At 42.7% G+C, this 19,989-nt stretch overlaps 1 protein-coding gene across 2 annotated transcripts in view; it reads right to left on the bottom strand.

Annotated features, from left to right (window-relative positions):
* Positions 1-2,562: 2,562 nt before the first annotated feature.
* The window catches only part of SECISBP2 (SECIS binding protein 2), a 39,172-nt gene continuing 21,745 nt past the window's right edge, over positions 2,563-19,989 (bottom strand). For both annotated transcript variants that reach the window (XM_068237816.1, XM_068237824.1), the window contains 6 exons: positions 18,553-18,715; positions 12,393-12,531; positions 9,412-9,632; positions 7,456-7,610; positions 4,844-5,039; positions 2,563-4,525 (listed from right to left, as the gene is read on the bottom strand). In XM_068237816.1, the coding sequence (XP_068093917.1) occupies positions 4,425-4,525; positions 4,844-5,039; positions 7,456-7,610; positions 9,412-9,632; positions 12,393-12,531; positions 18,553-18,715 (975 nt within the window). In that variant the 3' untranslated portion in view covers positions 2,563-4,424. The remainder of the gene's footprint in view (positions 4,526-4,843; positions 5,040-7,455; positions 7,611-9,411; positions 9,633-12,392; positions 12,532-18,552; positions 18,716-19,989) is intronic.

Raw genomic sequence — 19,989 nt, 5'->3', positions numbered from 1 at the left:
TAGGCCTCAGTTACTTTAACTGAGGTTAGTTAAAAGACTTGATTTGCAGAGTATACCTTTAAAGAGGATTTCTAGAAGCACTGAAGAACAGTGCGAGTCAGACTGTACAAGGCTATGCGATGTACAGACAGATAGGCAGTCTTGTTCTGTAAACATCGAGCCAAGTACAGTAAACAAAGTTATTCCTCAGAACAAGATGACCGGTGCCTGGAACATGGGGTTTTCCAGGCCATGCACAGTAAAGACTGTGCTTGTCATAATACTACAAGGTATCTCACGGGGTCTTAGCCAATAGCAGGCGATGAGTTATTGATACGTCCCTGCTCAGATGTCACATTTAACTCTTTAGAGGTCAGTATTAAAGCAGCCGACGGGCTCCAGAGAGCAACTTCTGACTTCTGCAGCTTCTGACTTCTGGCTGATGACTCCACCATCTACTCTTTTTGTAATGTATTGTCATCTTATCTAACTGTATGCTGTATATAGGCCTATGTGCCACATAGTATAGATGTAACATAAGAGAGGCCTGATCTAGCTATTAGAGATAGATCAAGTATGCAAGGAACACAAAGAGGACTTACTACAGAACAATTGCTTCGCTGTGTAGAGATAAGCATCTGTATATCTGTTTACTGAATAAACTCCTGAAACTGTGATGACGCCTAAGAAGTTCTATCTCCTATGCTGCTGCTGTGATGAGAGTCAAGTTATCACAGTTCCTGTGATATGGTGCCGAACGAAGGTGTAGTGCTGTTGCCAATAGCAACCAACGCAGTGTTCTCCCCAGGCTCCACCCGGCTGTCATCGGCTCACCTCCTCCTATGCTGTAAGCAGAGTTGCCCTGCATTTTCATCTCAACCCACCCGGCTACTTTTTCATGCCACCCGGCTACTTTTTCATGCCACCCGTCTGGAAAAAAATTCTGGGGAGAACACTGCAACTTCTCTTCTCTTCCTGTCAGTTTATGGCATGGAGATAACATCATTGCAGCAACGTGCCCAGTGGCTCTTTATACAAATCGTTTCAGCAACCACAACCTACTGTGTGATGGAGAATTTTCAGTATGCTGGAAAAGGTCTCCTAGTGCTATAAATCTGACACAGAGAATGCTTATTTTAAGCGGCAGTCTACAGAAAGACAAAAGGTTAAAAGCCCACATTGAAGGATGCATACACATATCCAATTCTGATTGGCCAAGCCAACGCTGGATTGACTCACAATACACAGACAAGGGGTTTTTATCATCCGTGACAGCCTAGCACAAACCACTGTGTGTACATAGCTTAACCACTTGAGGATCACAGTGTTAAACCCCCCTAAAAACCAGGCCATTTTAAAAATAAATAGGCCACTGCAGCTTTAACCCTCGCTGCAGGGCTGCACAAGTCAGCACACAGGTGATTTCCCCCCCCTTTTCTCCCCACCAACAAAGCTTTCTGTTGGTGGGGTCTGATCGCTCCACCAATGTTCATTTTTTTGGTCAGTATTTGTTTTATTATTTTTCAAATAAAATTTCCTATAAAATTGCTGATTTGTTATTTTACATAACCCCCTCCCTCCCCGTCAGCCAATCACTGAGATTGGCTGTCATAGGCTTCAGCCTATGACAGCGAATCACCCCCAAGCCTACCAGGGGGACAGCAGTGTCACACGGCTGTCCACAGTACAGCACTGCCTTAGATCGCAGCACTGTAGGAGACTGTTACTCCGTAACAGTCTCCTAGCAGCGATCCCCGCTGGGAGACTGGTAACGGAGCAGAGCGCGCGTGATCCACTGCAAACTCTGCCCCCAGGAATGCACGCCAATTGGCATTAGGCGGTTCTGGGACTGCTGCGGCGTCCATGCCAAATGGCGTGGAGTGGTCGTATAGTGGTTAAAGGGAACCTGAAGCGAATAAAATTATGTAAAATAAACACAGGACAGCTGCAAATGAAGATTACATACTAAACTCACAGTCAGTTCCTCTCAGAAGCTCACCATTTTCTTCTTACAGTGATCCCTTCCAGTTCTGACAATATTTTGACAGAACTGAAATATACCAGTTACTGTCAGTTATATATCAGCAGCTGTTAGTTACAACTGAATGTGCAAGGTAATGTCCATGTTTCCCTATGGCTCAAGTGGGTGATATTACAGTTTAACAGTGTACTGACCAGGAAGTTGTTATGGGGTAATGGCCATTTTTAAAATGGAGGAAGGAACATTCCATTGATCGCAGTGGACAAATGGGACGCAGGAGAGGAGAAAGAGATTGAGGAGTAGACTACACAGAAGGTAAGTATGACCTGTGTATGGTTATTTTGACTTTTTATTTTCAGATCAGGGTCTCTTTAAGCTCTCATACTACATGGAAGTGGTAAAATTGGCCAACCATAATTGGATGTGTGTACCCAACCTAAATGTTTAATCAATTCTAAATGATAACAGAAAGAAAAACTCTGTTTAGATAAACTCCGAATTAGTTTCAGACATTGATCTGCACTTTCTAAAAAAAAAAACTTTCCCTGGCAAAGGGCATTAATCACTAAAAGTACAGAGCTTTAGAGAAACATAACGGCAAATGGTAAAAACAGTATGAAGTATATTTTTAGTTTCAACTTCTGCACTGCAATATATACAGGTACATTTTTTTTAAATAGAAAGCAACCATGCCATCTGCAGGCTGAGTTTTGGTACTGCATTACATAAAATGAGACCAAAGAAGCATACAGTATAACAAAAAAATACATTTTAAAATGAAATGTTATACCATTTTTCATCATGTTCCAATTTACATAAAAGTTTTACAATCACACTCACCATCTACTTTAATATCTAGAAAGAGATCCGAGAGCCATTTATATATCATGACAAAATGCAGTCAGATGGAGTACATTGAGTAGTAGTTTTGTCCTGTAAAAGTTGTTAGTTTCAACAGTTGTTAAAGGAACACTATCAATTAAAACACATTTTTTTGATACTCAATATTAGGGTACACATTACCAGAGCTGTGTGAGGAAAGAAATTGCTCCTAGTACTTGTATGTTAGGGCACACATTACCACAGCATTAAAAAAAGTTGTTTTAATCGACAGCGTTCCTTTAATGTACCCTAGGCTGTGCATCTAGGTGGCTCTCCAAACAGATCTAAGCAAATCAGATGCAATTATTACATAACTGGCCAACACAGAAGCAGCTCAAGGGACAAATAATTGGAATCGCTCACAGATCCTGCCATCATGTTATTGATCAAATAGCAGAAGCCATACATACAAGCAGCAGGCTTACATATCCATCTACAGTTATAGCTTTTGCCCTGATGAGAGTCATAGCGGGTCCTGCTTTGTAGAGGGAGTCAGGAGGGTTTTGCCAATGCCTCCTCTCATCCAGTTACCCTACTCCAGGCTCTGCATTAGTGCACCGGCTGAAGGATAACAACACGGAGGGTGTGGGAGAAGTGCAGGTGACAGACAGGGCCCACCAAAATATAGCAGACAATTTTAGAAAGCAGCCAGTAAGAATTAGTAAGGCAGGCTGCTACTAGTGCAGCCCAATTCCTCTGGTCTACTTTTGTTTTCTTGCCTGCTTTCCCTCATCAGGCACAACGTTAATGTTTTACTGTGAAATTGGGCATTGAACAGGGTGTTTATAGAGCAAATCTATCCTAACTGCCTCCCACAGCCCTCTTACAGCTCAGAGAACGTGTTCGAATACACCGGGGGCTTGTGCTACATCATGGGTACCCTACAGGTGCGAGCAGGTATGGGCCAGGAGAGGGGAGTTGACAGACATACAAAGGGGCTGAGAAGAACACTTAGGCACCTTTCACACAACGTATGTTGCGATAACAGAGCAAAGAAGTTGTATCATGCGGCAGCGGTGCGACCATACTGTGAGGAATACAGTACAATATGAGTATGCCTCACTGCCATGGCAAACACGCACGCTGCACTGTAAATGCACTGCATGCTATTTGTTACCCTGACAGAATGTGGCGCACTGCAATCTATGGGATTTCCCCGTAGGAATATTGCATCGCGGTGTGATGCAATAACATTGTCCGTTGCGACATGACGCAACAGACATAGTGTAAAAGGAGCCTTAGAATCACTTTTAGGTATTAGAATTAGCTTTTACAATTTTCATCACACATATAATGCCATCAACTTGTTTTACACAAGCCCTCCGAATTCTACTGCGTTTCTATGAAGTGTCACAAAGCAGCCCTTTTACGCTTCAACCACTAGGCAAGGAGTTACCGGTGGTGTGAACCATTTTCCTTCAAAAAAGAAAAGCAGCCAATATATAAACTGCATCAGTCTGTTATAAGAACACATTGTATATTTTACATAGTAAACTTAATGGAAAAAAAAAATCTGCTGCTATAGTGTATCAGTCCATACGCCATGTGTTGGCTTCCCTCTCTAGCTGACAAGAGGCTGAAGTCATGATAAATGGAAATTGTACATATCAGATGCAAGAGTTTCCTCCAGGCTCAGGGCGTAAGGCGTATATTGCTCTTCCAGCATTTTCTTCCATACTTTAACTGCAGGAAATAGAAAAAAACATTAAGCCAAGCTTTTAGTGAACACAAAACTTTATTTTTGTCATGAGATCAGGGTGGTTATTAGATAGATTATCATATGACCAAAGGCAGTCAACACATTGAGCTACAGAAGATTGCTTTCTCTTCACAGACACGCAATAGATCCCATTTGCATGTTTTAAATACTGATATTGGAAGTTCATGATAATGTTCGTGGAGAATCTCAGTCAAACAACGCAGCAGTACAGTCAAGAAGATCATCAGCACACTATAATATTAATCACACGCTTGGCTGCTAGGGAGATCTGCAATACTTACTGTAGTTAGGCTCCTCTGCCTCATCCGCTGCGGACTCTACACTCACTTCCACAGGTTTCTGCTGACACATTTCTTTAGCATTCTCCGTATTCTCATCTTCATCACCTTCCTTCTGCTGCTCTTGTAATGAGGCAATCATGTCCACATAGGCTTGTCTAGCTTGCATTGTAAGTTCATATAACTTGTGGAAGTGGTCCTATGTTAAAAAAAAAATATTAAGAAGCATATCTTTACACGCATGACTGCAGACCAACCCGCAAAGTACAAAAATACACATCAAATGATTCTCATTCACCATCACATTACTCATTGGAAGTTATAGTTCTGCTTAGCCTTTTATGTCTACTTTTTCACTGTCCATTCTGGGGTCAGTTTTTCTCTTGAGGCCGTGTTCAGGGAGGTTGACTGCAGTAGCAAATCGCTTGATAACCGGTGCAACTGCTCTCACATCAAGCTGCTTGGGGACTTAATAGCCAATGTAGGACACATACCAAACAGCAGAATGACTATCCATTTACATAGGTCGATGAACTGATTAGAGATGTGTAACACTAAAGAAAACATCTGGTTTTGAAAAGAATAACCAATTATTGATCTCGTTTCACACTTGCTTGGCATTATTTAGTGGCATATCTACTGCATGCAGGGATAAGAGGGACAACTGGTTTTCCTTTACTCAAATTGAAAAAAGGTTTAATGCCTCCTTAAATGAGCGGTAAGCGAACCAACCAATTTGTCTTTTGCTTTGCCATAAACACTTGCAGGGAGTTAAAAATATCTGGTAGTCCAGGCCGTTTACATCTCATTATACACTGCAAGAGCATAACAAAATAATAGCAACATTTTAATTTATGTATTTATTTATGCTGCTGTGCCTGGGCTGGTCTGGGTAGAAAACTGTACTGAACGGTGGTTACACTCAGAGATTACATAATAGTACCTAAGCCATGCTCGGTCTCTTAAGCAGCACCAATTATATACAACTCTTTTTATATAAAGGGCAAGACAGTTAGTGACATGCCCATTCTGTGGGAACAAATTAATTTAAAAGGAGAGTAGTCAGAGGTAGAATACAGTGGAAGGGTACAATAGCAATCAACAAGAAAGGTTAGGAGACACCAGTGTAGAGACTTCGTCACCCAATCCAACCAGATGATTCGTTTTCTTCTGGCCACTCTCCCAGCCATGTACAAGCACATCCAGACTGGGCATCCATAAGGTCCACGCAAGCTTAATAAAATGAATCCGCTCGTGCATGGCTCTTTTCCTCCATGCATGAGCACTTCATTCTACTGGGCATGGGCAGAACTTAGTACGAATAAGCTCATCCACACCTGGAAGCATGGTCAGAAGAAGCTTATTCGACTCGTGCTGAGATGAATAGGTCCCTGCACTGGTTTGATGGAGGATCCAGGAAGTCTCTGCACAATCCAGAAAATCCCCACAACTGAGGTAATGGAAACTTTTTTTTTTCCTCAATTCCGGTATACTTTAAATAATAGATCAGGTAACTTGAGAAACTTATGCTGTGGCATCAAGCTAAGATTGTATCAGTTATGATTTTTACTCTTGTATAGTGCTGATATAACATTGGCTGTACCATATTTGTAATACCTTTGCTGCTCAAGCTGGCTGGAAAAAAATCCCTCCACTGACTACAGTATAATATTATAATAAACTCTGGTATGGCCAACATTTGAGTATAGTAAACTACCTCTCCAAGTCCCAGCCAATCTCCATTATAAGTCCATGGGAGCAACGTCTGGTATAGTAAACTCTGATATAATAAAACTTCTGTCATAGTAAACCTGTTTTCTGGTCCCTACGTGATGCTGACTCTGGATATAGTAAACAAAGGGCGGTGCTTGCGTCATATGTTAGTGTGAAACCCATGGTCTGCCGCTCTCTTCAGGCTGGTTGCAAGTGAGTTGATATCTGGTAACATTTGTAAGACAAGAAGAATGGCCCCAGCGCTGGCTATACAGTACTGTACAAATAAGCAACCTTGTAGTCCAGCAAATGTGCAGGCGCTTGTACTGTACTTCCAATGGGAGGACAGAGTAGCTCCATTGCAGCAGAGAATGTACCTGGGTATGCTAAGCCATATCTAGGACAATTTCTGATACAGTAAACCCATTTTCTTGGTCCCTTGGAGTTTACTATAATAAGATTATACTGTATAATCTTAAATGTATACATGATAAAGAAAAACTGTTTTGCAAAAAAACAAATAAAAAACAAAAACCCTTTCAGCCTTAAAAGGAACATGAGGTGAGAAACCTCTGATCTGCATGCTTGTTCAGGGTCTATGGCTACAAGTATTCAATGCAGAGGATCAGCAAGACAGTCAGGCAATGTGCATTGTTTAAAAGAAAACAAACATGTCAGCCTCCATATCACGCTCACCTCGGGTTCTCTAACATTTCTAGAAAGAAAAACAAAAATATCCCTTTAGTTCTCACAGTGTTGAAGCTTGAGTCCTTAACTTCACCATTAGTCTATGAGCAAATTATCAATTCCCTTGTATAACACCTTCATACAAGCTTACTTGTTCATAGTTTACCCACAATACTTCAGTAGTTGTGAAGACAGGTAGGTTAAGCAGGCCTCACCTGGGCTCCGTCATAGCTGAAGATCCCAACCACACTAACAGGGACAGCTTTGTTCACACAACGGCCCAAAGCCTTCCGATTCAGTGCAAATACAAAGGGGACATTCTGTTCACAGGCACAACTTATAATTGTCTGCAGAGTGTCATCCAATCCACCTGCACAAATGACATAAGTACAGACACAGTCAGCATTTCATGGCTGTGACAGATCTAGACATCCTCTACAAGTGCTTGCTTCCTTCTGATATGGCCTTACCACTAGTTTTTCATGAAACTAAACGTTAAGCTTCGGAAAAAAAAAAAAAGGATCTAAAAATGTTAATGAGTATTTAACACACTGTAAAAGCTAAAGCTGGCCATTGACATTGTTCTACAGCCTGCAGATGGTGAGCCACCATCAGTGTCCCACATGCAGACCAGCCTAATGGCAAATAGAAATGGCCCGTTTAGCCAAAGGATTTTTTCGATTGCAAGACTGGCTACAACCCTCCTCTATATCGTACATAACCTATGACCATGTCTGCAAACACTTTCCTCCCTCTCCTAAACTCTTTTTTAGAATATAATCAAATTTCTCATTTTTTGAAAACTTTGCTGCCAAACCCTTCTAATCTGGGCCGTCCGACGACTTTTGAGGACCTCTGTATTCAAAGAGGTCATCAAAAGGGTCTGATAACTTAGATATATGTACTCCTATGTACAAAATCGTTCACTGTCACCCCCGATCATTTTTACATGACTAAATGGGAATCTGTCCTACCCCAGCACCTATCCACTTCTAAATGGGACTCTATTTGGCAAAATGCCAAAGACTCCTCCATGTGTGTACAAATTAAAGAGAATATATATAAAATATTATTTAGATGGTATTTAACGCCAGCTTTGCTTTCTCGAATTTATCCTGGATCTTCCGACCTTTGTTGGCGGGGCTGCGGCCTTAAAGGAACGTTAGACCACATATTTTGGTCCTGCCCAGTTTTGTCTTCCTTCTGGTCGGAGATCCAAAAACTAATCTATCAAGTCTTAGAGGTCTCCATTCCCCTAGACCCCACTTATATGCTCCTAGGCAAGTCTCTCCCCCAGACCCATAAATTCAAAAGAATTTTAATCATTCGTATCCTCACTGCTGCCAGGCTATCCATATCCTCTAACTGGAAAAAAATTGCCCCCCCCCCCCCCCAAGAACTCTCAGAAGTTCTAATAAAAATCAAATGGATTAAACTTATGGAAAAGCTAACCGCTACCCTTAGGGATACTGAATTACGCTTTGATAAAATCTGGGGTCCATGGGAAAGCCACTTCTCTAATGACCAGTCTCTACTGGGTATTCCTATATACTAGGGTCAACCCTAGGATTTATCCTGCCTACCACTTTGGCCACTCATTGCAATGTAAAAAATACCAGAACCAATCTGATCTTTTCCCCTTTACTAGTTTTTTCGACCAAATATAGGGGTTAATGTCTTGTCTTTTGTTTTTGATTTTAATTTAAATTATTTCTACTCAATACTCACCTTTATATCTACAGGTGCATAGACTTTGAGAAACTCTGCAGTATGTTTTATTAGTAGGCTTGATTTTTGTCATCTATCCTAATTTTATTCATACTATGGACTTTGACACTGACATACTATCTGTACTCTTCCCCAGTCCCTGGTGGTAATCTTCCACGCTTATTGTACCCCTACTTGCTGATTTTACCTAAGGTGTACTACTCTGTACTAAGATTTGATAATTGGCTATGTACCCGTACTTGTAAACTTTTTCCTTTATAATCAAAATAAAAATATAGTGTTACAAAAAAAAAAAAAAAAAAAAAAAAAAAAAGGAAATGGCCCGTTTAATCTGTATGGCAAAGCAGCATTTCCTCATACTTGCAATGTGTATTGTTTTCCTGGGAAAAAATCATCAAGTTAAATAATCTTCTCAACGGTTTTTTTGTTGTTGCCATTTTTACCTTTAGATTGGATCTTTTCACAGTTGGGAGAAATAATTACACACTTGAGTTTCTTAAGTTTCAGATGCTTCAACACTTCCCGTAATCCCATGACTAGACGTCTTTTAGTCTTTGCTTTTACTGGATCTTTAAGGTACAGGCGGTCCTGGAAACGCACCAGCTCTTTAAGAAGGTCTGTCACACAGATGTCTACTTCCTTACTGAGAACCTGGCTGCAATACCTGAGAGACAAAACAGCTATTTATATGTAATGCAAGGATATTTCTGCTTCAGTCAGATGCTGACAACTTACTGCATATGCTTGCGTATAAGCCACACTTTTCAGCACACAAAAAAAAAATAAAAATGTGCAGAACGGAGCCTGCAGCGGTGACATCAGCACCCTCTTCAGCCATATCTCATCTGCATGATGCCCTCTAGTGGTGTCTTGTGACACAGCATGCGACAGAAAGGCTAAAGAGGGCTCCCGGCTCTGACTGGTTAGACTGCTCTGCAAGTAGCTGGGGGGCACCTACCACATTATTGCTCTAAACATGTAGGGGGAAACACAGGGTACACATTGAGCTATATTGAAGGGGGTATAGCCAGTGCAGTGGCACATCTGGCAATGGGGAAAGGGCTGCCTAATACTGGGACACAGCTGGCTATGGGGAGGGGGCTGCCTAATCATGGTAGCACATCTGGCTATTTATAATGGGGAGAGGGCTGCTTCTGGCACATCTGGCTAGTTATATTGTGAAGAGTGCTATACTGGGTAGGGGGCTTATACGAGAATTAATTACTTTTTCCTTGTTTCAGAGGGAGAAGTAGGTACCTCAACTTATACATGAGCATACTTTCTAGGAATTTCTGTTGCACTAAAGCACCCACCACTCCAAGATGTCCTGTACCTCAACCATTTCCCATCTACCATTCACACTGTTACATGCAAACAGCACAGGTCAGCATGGGGATATGGTCGCAGAAACTATATGCAGTCTTGCAGATCGCAGTCCGCTTCATCAGATCAGTAAGATCCGTGAGACGCGTTATCAACCGAGTGTCTGATTTTCTATTTAAAGAGAATCTGTAATGTAAAACCCCCCCTCTGGGGGATACTTACCTCAGGAGAGTGAAGCCTCTGGATCCTAACAAGGCTTCCCCCATCCTTTCGTTTAAGTACCGGAACACCGTTTACCTACCACAATCCTGCGCAGGCACACTAGCGGCTCTTCGTTCAGATAAGGCAGAAATAGCCAAACTCGATCGTATCCACTCTACTGCGCAGGCGGGAGTCCTTTGTGCCTGTACAGTAGATACGATTGGGCTCGGCTATTTCCGCCTAGCCTGAATGAAGAGCCGCTAGTGTGCCTCCGCAGGATCGTGGAGAGGTAAATATATCACCGCTTGTCGGGGGAGCCAGCGCTGGATTCCACCAAGCTTCACAGGTCGGGGAAGCCTCATTGGGACCCTGAGGCTTCCCCGACCCTAGGTAAGAATCCCCTAGAGCAGGGGTGTCAAACTCATATACAAAGTGGGCCGAAATTGTACACTGGGACCTAGTCACGGGCCAACCTCAATGTCTACTGGCCACCTTCCTCCCTTATATAGCTCTCTGGTGCCTAGCGGTCCTCCCTCCCCATATACAGTTCCCTAGTGTTTAGTGCTTCCACCCCCCATCTACCCTTCCCTGGTGTTCTAGGGCTTCACCTCTAATATAGCTTCCCTGGTGGTCTAGAGTGGGCCATACATAATGCAAAGTGGGGAAACCACTTGAGGGCCAAATTTGGCCCGTGGGCCGGAGTTTGACATGTATGCCCTAGAGGTTTTTTTTTTTGTTACGCTTTCTCTTTAATAAATGTGTTACCATTTATGGCTATCTCCTTCTTCATAGAGGTAAGCAAACCTTTTTATATTTCTTTCATATGCCAATTGTTTTTTTTTGTTTTTTTTTTTGGGGGGGGGGGGGGGGGGCACCTCCTCCCTCCAAAATATTAATTACACTAATTACACCAGCCCCCATATATTGGGAAGCAAGTTAGTGTTACGGCTCTTTTTTAACCCCTAAAACCAATCTTCTTCTGGAGTGCGACCTGTGACGGGTTTCCCTCACTGGCTTTAATACTGTGCTTGTGGTCTTGCAACCCACACTTGTGAGTATATTTTAGGTTATTTGGCTCATAGACTTGATATACTACACTATCAGGGGCTCCTAGTGTCCCGGTCTTATTTTTGTTTCTTCTGGAAGGTCGTTCCGACCCCACTGGTCCACACACCACTGCTATATGCAGTCTAAGCACAAGGTTACACCTGCACCTAAAGCTTGAGGTACAGAACAAAATTCATTCACTGTGAAGATGAACCTAGACCAATATACAGCACAGTAAATAACATTTAATAAACGTGAGCAGATTCAAGCAACTGATGAAAGCCCTGTCCCCACTTGCGACGCAGGTGGCTGTGCACCATACATAGTATGCATGGCACTTGCATCTATTCCCTATGCCGTGCAGATCCCATTCATTTATATTGAACTAGTAATTAAGCTTATTACATAACGGGCACTAGAGAGCAGTGTCTAGGTAGGATGGAATCACTGTGTTTGAATCACCATACTGAATTGCAACACATGGAGACATACATACACATTGTATGGATGAACGTATATATATACGAACATATATACTGAGTCCTAGCCATAGAACCATATTAATCCATGCCTTGCACTGATATTTTTACATTATTCCCTTTCATGCTGCAGTCTGGCTTCAGCAGTGTCAGAGTCACAATGCAAACTGAATGCAGCCAGTGGAGTCACACTTCAGTTGGAAGTCCTGATCTGCAGACTTGTTCTGGGTCAGTGGCACAAGTATTCAAATGAGAATGATCACCATAGCAGCCAGGCAAATAGAAACTTAAAAAATGGAATAAGGTTGGCAGCCTCCAAATTTCACAGACTAAAGGTTTCCTTGAAAACATATTAGATTTATAAAAATGCTTACTCTCGAAATCGCCTGCTGTGAATTTTCGGGAGGCTGGAGTTTGTCTGATGAACAGAAATAATGCCAGAAACATCAGCAGCAGTCTGTGGAGATTCATCCAATGTAGTAGTGCAGTCCCCAGTGGATTCCATTTCCTTCTCTATGGAAAGAAAAAAACCAATCCAACACTGAATATGTATACCCCTAGTTCTGTAAAATTTCTGTAAAAACTACAAATGCTGTTTAAACTCTTATGAACCTTCACGGTTCAGTCTAACAATTTAAAAAACAAAAACCGTTACATAGTAATTTGGGTTGGAAAAAAAACAAACAAAAAAAAAAAACGACACACATCCATCAAGTTCAACCAATAAATAACACTAGCCTGCACCCTCACATATCCCTGTTGATCCAGAAAAAGGTGAAAAACCGTTACAAGGCAAGGTCTAATTATCTCCAAAAGGGGAAAAATCTTTCTAGTCTCCAGATAGCAATCAAATAAAATCCCTAGATCAATCCCACCGAGAATCCTATATATAATAATCCCTGTGTCCTCCTTTGTCCCTGTGTCCGTGCTTTTTTGCTACTGCCGTTGGGACAGGAGGAGGATTGGGCCAGGGGGCCGACTGGGCATGTGCGGACGCGGCAGGCAGAGACGCGCGCATGCGTGCTGACATGCGGCCAGCTGCGGCGGTGGCGGGTGGCAAGAGTGGCCTAGAGCCCGTTTTTAAACTGGCTTAGTTACCCAATAATTAAGCCATGGATATCTTTCAACGTAAGGAAAGCATCTACGCCCTCTTTAAATGCAGATAATGTGCCATAACTATTTCCTGTGGTAGTACATGCCACATTTTAATCACCCTTACAGTAAAGAACCCTTTCCTAAATACATGTCAAATGTTTTCCTCAATGTGCAGATCATGTCCCCTAGACTTTTGCACAAGCATAGGAACAAATAGATCATCTGCAAAGCTTTTTAATTGCCCTCTGATGTATTTCTCCATTCTAATTAGATCTCCTCTAAGGCGTCTTTCCACCAGACAAAATGACTAAAAACGGTATTATTGTAACATTTTTGATCCAATTTTATTTGAAAAGCACAAACAAGAACCAATACAAAATAGCTAAACAGATTTTGGTGGCATTGCTGACAATTTGGGAAGGAGGATCAGGTGGACATACTGTATCTAGGACTGTTCTCCTTATTGCATCAGTCTTCACTTGTGTTCCCTCCTCCCAAGTAAACAGAGCATGCCCAAAACACTCTCTGGCTTCTGGCTACTCAAGTATATCCATGCAGTCAAGGCTTTCTTCCCACTTGAGCAGAGAACAGACATTTTTTTTGTCCAGTCTGTGCTCATTGCTAAACGGAGAGTGAACAGCTCCTATTTAATAAATAGGAGCCGTTCACACTTGTCATGCTGCAACAGATCTGCAGAATCCTGGGCAGTCCGGGAAAATACTGGGCATGTGGATGCGTTTCCCATATAGCCTATGGGGGAGCACATCTGCCTAGGCTCCAGCCAGACAATCCGCTCCCCCATGTGGCCCAGCACAAGTTGGAACAGAGACTCATAAGAGGGTACAGATCACTCACTTCCCCGCCCCCCTCAAATGAGTAGGAGTATCAAGAGTGCCTTTTCCCACTTTATACCTAGTCTGTTTGTGGAGCTTAATCTCAAAGCAAGAAAAAAAAAAACAGCCAACAACCACAACATAAAATCAGCAAAGGAATGTTGAAGCAGCTGGCCTCACAGAACCACTCAGGTAATCACTACTCACACATGATCTGCAGTATTGCCCACAGATGTTCAGAAACTCAATCCCACAATCTGCCCAAACCAGTCCCACAAATCAGTTACTGGTAATCCAGGATAACTTGCCCAATGCAGGAATCTAGGAGAGGTTTTATTTCATAACATTTACTGACTTTAACCAGAAACTAAGCATTCATGTACATTTTTTGTATAGGTATAAGCTCGATTCTAACTGATGCAGCCAGTGGCGTAGCTAAGGAGCTGCGGGCCCCGGTGCAAGTTTTACATTGGGCCCCCCCAAGCACTCTATACACAACAATTGATATGGCGCACCAAAATCTGCCAATGGCAACTACAGTGTCAGAGGTGCAAGAAGGGGATGGGGAACAGTTTGTTAATGATCACCAATATTCAAAGTATCTATAGAAGTGATTATTATAAGCACAGGACCAATAGAGAGCTAATACCGCAGTTGAGGGAGGGCCCTTCGGGGCCCCTCTGGCCCAAGGGCCCCGATGCGGTCGCTACCTCTGCACCCCCTATTGCTACGCCCCTGGATGCAACCTATGCAGATCATGTGCTACTAGAGTTTTACAAAGGTACTATGACAAAAGTGTACAGTTATTACCGTTTATGCTGCTGACAGTATGAAGGGAATCAGAAATGTCTGGCTGGCAAATATAGGAGGGCTGGATGAAGAGGAGAAGTAGCAAGAGGCCTTACAGACACCCCACAAAGTCTCCCTCAACTATACCGAGTAAATAAAATTGGTGTTTTGCACAGTGCTGTCCCTCACTTGGGTATCCAAACGTACAAATCATTCTAAATGTCATAGTGCAAAAGGCACATTCATACTGCGATTGAGTTGCCCTAAATCTAGAAGCATTTGGTCTTAAGTGGTTAAATTCTTATACTGCAATATTGGAGTGCACACGTTATCTGATCCCAGAATGTGTTTAATTGGTGTTTGTACACCCACTGACATGGATAAATACACTGCTGCTTTTCTGCATGAAAACCTGTCTCAAGCGAGAAAACTAATTGCCAAGTACTGGACGGCTGAGACAATCCCATTGTTACGAGAGAGGAAAAAAAGAATGATGCTGCACCTTATAAAAAGAAAAAAAAAAAAAAGTGTGTGTGTAAACACTGAATTGCAGGGTCTGTGTTTAGTAGAACCTGAACCAAATGGACAGGCTGTATATAAAGTACAGTATTGCAGAAAGTGATCCATAAATTCTCTTACTGCAAAGTTGTGTACTACAGCGTACTTATTTATGAATTGGGACTTGTCACATCGACTCCAACCAGAATGAGGTTATTGGTTTTTTTTTTTTTTTTTTACTGTAGTTCAAGGAAATGAGGCTGCTAAATGCATTTTTTTTGCCATGCTGCTGCTCTTTATAGTGCTGGGAGTGACTTGGCTGTCAGGAAACCTATCTAGGGTTTATCTTATGCAACATGACAGTTCTAAAACAAACCATGTGTAGCAGCAGGTATATACGGATACATTGTTATGAATGCTGATGTTGTATATGAGAACCAGCAATTGACGTTTGTTGATTTTTTTCCCTCTATCCTGCTATGTGCATCAATGAAGTACAGACATTTTTTCCTCATAAGGAATGGGTCATAGGACCTACTACACTGCTCCATTTTTCAAAGAATAGAAGCTGGAAAGAAGCAAATTTCTCCATTAAACAATTAGGTGCATAATTTAGAATTACAATACGCAGTAGACATAGCATCTTTGTCCACTAAATTTCAGGAGTATTCCTACGTTACCACACAGGTTGCAGTAACCATCACTGGTAGTCTAGCACTACTTGTCCTGAAATCTGACAGGACAAGTTGCCATGCATGTGGTTTGCGCAAAAGGTAGATCAGCGCATCACCAGGCCGCCTCCGAATGGCCTCCAATCAGAGGTGCGCTGAGCCCCCCCAGAAACTGCAAACGCACCTTGAACCCAAACAGAAGCTCTGCATATACACCAAAAGCAAAGCTGTTAAGTGGGAGCAGCTGACCCAAAATGAATTAATTTAGTACATGGCAAGGAAATGAACAGCGCTACTTAAAAACAGATAAATGCCTACCTGCAAGAGAGTGCAAGCCCCACTTGTGGGATAAAATACACACCTAGCATACACATGACCTGTCTACCACTGGAGGATGTTGGTTTCCTGTAACAGCTTGCATGCAACTTGTTAAGTACTCGTCCCTCCCACTGCGAAGAAGTCAATCCTCCATGGGAGGGGACCTAACACTAACTAAATCCTAACCTATGTATATGCATAGCCTGGGCGCGCTACCAAGTAAAATTGAAAATTGCGCAAAAGGTAGATCAGCGCATCACCAGGCTGCCTCCGAATGGCCTCCAATCAGAGGTGCGCTGAGCCCCCCCAGAAACTGCAAACGCACCTTGAACCCAAACAGAAGCTCTGCATATACACCAAAAGCACTCTTGCAGGTAGGCACTTATCTGTTTTTAAGTAGCGCTGTTCATTTCCTTTCCATGTACTAATTTAATTCATTTTTGGTCAGCTGCTCCCACTTAACAGCTTTGCTTTTGGTGTATATGCAGAGCTTCTGTTTGGGTTCAAGGTGCGTTTGCAGTTTCCGGAGGGGCTCTTTTACTTGATTGGCCGCACCCAGGCTATGCATATACATAGGTTAGGATTTAGTTAGTGTTAGGTCCCCTCCCATCAAGGATGACTTCTCCGCAGTGGGAGGAACGAGTACTTAACAAGTTGCATGCAAGCTGTTACAGGAAACCAACATCCTCCAGTGGTAGACATGTCATGTGTATGCTAGGTGTGCATTTTATCCCACAAGTGGGGCTTGCACTCTCTTGCAGGTAGGCACTTATCTGTTTTTAAGAAGCGCTGTTCATTTCCTTGCCACATGCATGTGGTTTGGCATTTGCACCTAGAATGAGAATCCAATATCTCTTTGCCTTTATATAGACTAGTAAGGTCCTAGAGAGGTTTCTTTCCTGATACAAGGTCTGTTGCATCACAAATCCATACTGACTATGCTGCTTGTATTATGGATATGCAGCATGTAAAATTTACATTTCTGAAATACCAACCAACCTATGTAACTATGATGGTGTAAGTGAGATATTCCGCCCTTCTGTTTAAGTTGCCCGTCTTTGTACCTGTTCTAGTATGTCAATGTCCTTCCTATAGTGTGGTTCCCAAAACTGTATCCCCCCTACTACAGATGTGGCGTCACAAGAAATTAATACAGATCGAGTAATAAACTAGCATTTCATGATTGTATTTCCCGCTTTAAGCTTCCTGGAATTTTACTTGCTTTAGCTGCTGCTTGCCATTGAATACAGTAGCTTAAACTTGTTATCAACCAGCAAACTCAAACCCTTCTCCAAGTCTGATGTTCCCAGCTTTATGCCAATACTCTTATATGGTGCTCTAATATTGGCACGTCCAAGGTACATGACCTTACATTTATCTATGTTATATTTCATCTGCCATCTTTCTTTCCATATGGCCATGCTGTCCAGATCCTATTGTAAAATGTCACTATACTGCTTAGTGCTATAAGTCAGCATTATTTTGTATCATCTGCAAAGATGATATTACTCTGTATTTAATCTACTAGACAATAAATGAAAAGGATTGGATTTAGTACTAACCCTTGCAGCACCCCACTGCTAACAGTTTATAATTCTGAATATGATCTATTTACCACCACCCTTTGCCTTCTGTCCCTTAACCTCCTTGCCGGTTATCCCGAGCTCAGCTCGGTGTAACGTGCGCAGGAGGATTTCTCAGGCCCCGCTGGGCCGATTTGCATAATTTTTTTTTCCTACACGCAGCTAGCACTTTGCTGGTTGAACTCGATGGACGTATGTCTTTTTTCAACCAAAATAACTATGTAACTATGTGTAGTACGCGATCACTGCCGATTCGCCGCGCCGAGCTGCCCCCCCCCCCCCCGCCCCAGACCCCTGCGCAGCCTGGCCAATCAGTGCCAGGCAGCGCTGAGGGGCGGTTCGGGATTCCCTGTGACGTCCATGACGTCATCCCGCCCCGTCGCCGTGGCGACCGGGGAAGCCCTGCAGGAAATCCCGTTCTCAACGGGATTTCCTGCATACTCTGATCGCCGAAGGCGATCGGAGTGGGTGGGGGGATGCCGCTGCTCAGTGGCTATCATGTAGCGAACCCTGGGCTCGCTACATGATTTAAAAAAAAAAAAAAAAAAAAGTGCGGCGCTGCCTCCTTGCCGGATTTTTTAGACCGGCAAGGAGGTTAACCAATTCTCCATACACATTTTCGCCTTATCCCTACATCATTTCCGTGGAAATTAGGAATAAAATCTATGGGGGAGCGGGCCTGTGGAAAGCATTGCAAATAAGGTAGCAGCTATGTCTCTTTAAAATGATAGACAACATGTCAGATACCTGTATCATTAGGAATTGGAGAGTCAGGAGATTGTTCAGACTCTTCTTGGCATTGTGTGGATTCCTCTGCATGGTCTGGGCAATCTTCTGTGGCTTGAAGGGCAGCATCTATAATCACAGAAGCCTGGAGTTGTTTCCTCTGTTCTCTCTCTTTCAAAATGATCTGAAATAGTTAAAAAATTAGTAAGCAACAGGAGAGCAATTTTTGCAAATTGGAGACCTTGGAAATTAGCTTTACTATTCTCCCTGACTCTTGTTTTCCCCCTCCCTTCTCTTGCTCATTGTGTGTTCATTAGCTGCCCTCCACCCAGAGTCTTCAGACATTCCCACTGAGCTGTATACTAGGCACTACATTGTCTTATCTTCCAATCACTGAGTCACCTCAGCCTTGCTTGTAAACACAAGTGAGCAGATAAGCAGCTAGGCAGGGAAATAAAGGGAAGAGGAGGAATATATTATAGATAAAAAGAACCCCCAGCATGCAACTGAATGGCAATGGCTATTAAAGGGCCAGTGCTTCTAAAGTATGTGACCACTCCAAAACATAACAGCAGAAAAAGTTTTGCAAGTTTTGAATGCAGGATTAGCATCTTTATCACTTAATACACTCACCAGTTGCTGTTGAAATTTGATTTTTATGGTGACAATACCGCTTTAAAGGGAATGTCCAAGCAAAATAAAAAAATGTGTTTCACTTACCTGGGGCTTCTACCAGCCCCATGCAGCCATCCTGTGCCCTCGTAGTCTCTCACTGCTGCTCCAGTCCCCCGCTGGCAGCTTTCTGACCTCGGAGGTCGGCGGGACGCATTGCGTACATTTTTACGCATTCCCGCTAATGCAGGAACATTAACACATACATTTTTACGCATTACTGGTTTAATGCGTAAAAATTTACGCATTAAACCAGAAATGCGTAAAATTGTATGTGTTAATGTTCCTGCACTAGCGGGAATGCGTAAAAATGTACGCAATGCGTCCCGCCGACCTCCGAGGTCAGAAAGCTGCCAGCGGGGGACTGGAGCAGCAGTGAGAGACTACGAGGGCACAGGATGGCTGCATGGGGCTGGTAGAAGCCCCAGGTAAGTGAAACACATTTTTTTATTTTGCTTGAACCTTCCCTTTAAGGAGGGGGCCAGGAGCTGGGCACAGAGCAAGTAAAGCAAGCAGGTGGGCTGAGGAGGGGGACTTTGGCTGCACACAGGGGGACTCTGGCTAAATACTAAAGTGGGATCTGGCTACCCCCACAAAATATAAGACCGCCCTGAAAATAAGCCCTAGCACATATTTTGAAAGAAAAATTAATATATTTATTTTCGGGGAAACACGGGTAAAAGGAAATAAGTATGGCAGCCTCCTTATTCTTCTCAATTCAGGTTCTCTTTAAGTAAATTCTAATTTCCTGATCCAGTTGCAGATGCAGCAAAAGTAGAAATGAAG

The sequence above is a fragment of the Hyperolius riggenbachi genome, chromosome 1, assembly GCF_040937935.1.
Source record: "Hyperolius riggenbachi isolate aHypRig1 chromosome 1, aHypRig1.pri, whole genome shotgun sequence".
Taxonomy (NCBI): Eukaryota; Metazoa; Chordata; class Amphibia; order Anura; family Hyperoliidae; genus Hyperolius; species Hyperolius riggenbachi.
Note: the sequence above shows the minus strand (reverse complement) of the source record. Positions and strands in the feature narration are given on the sequence as shown.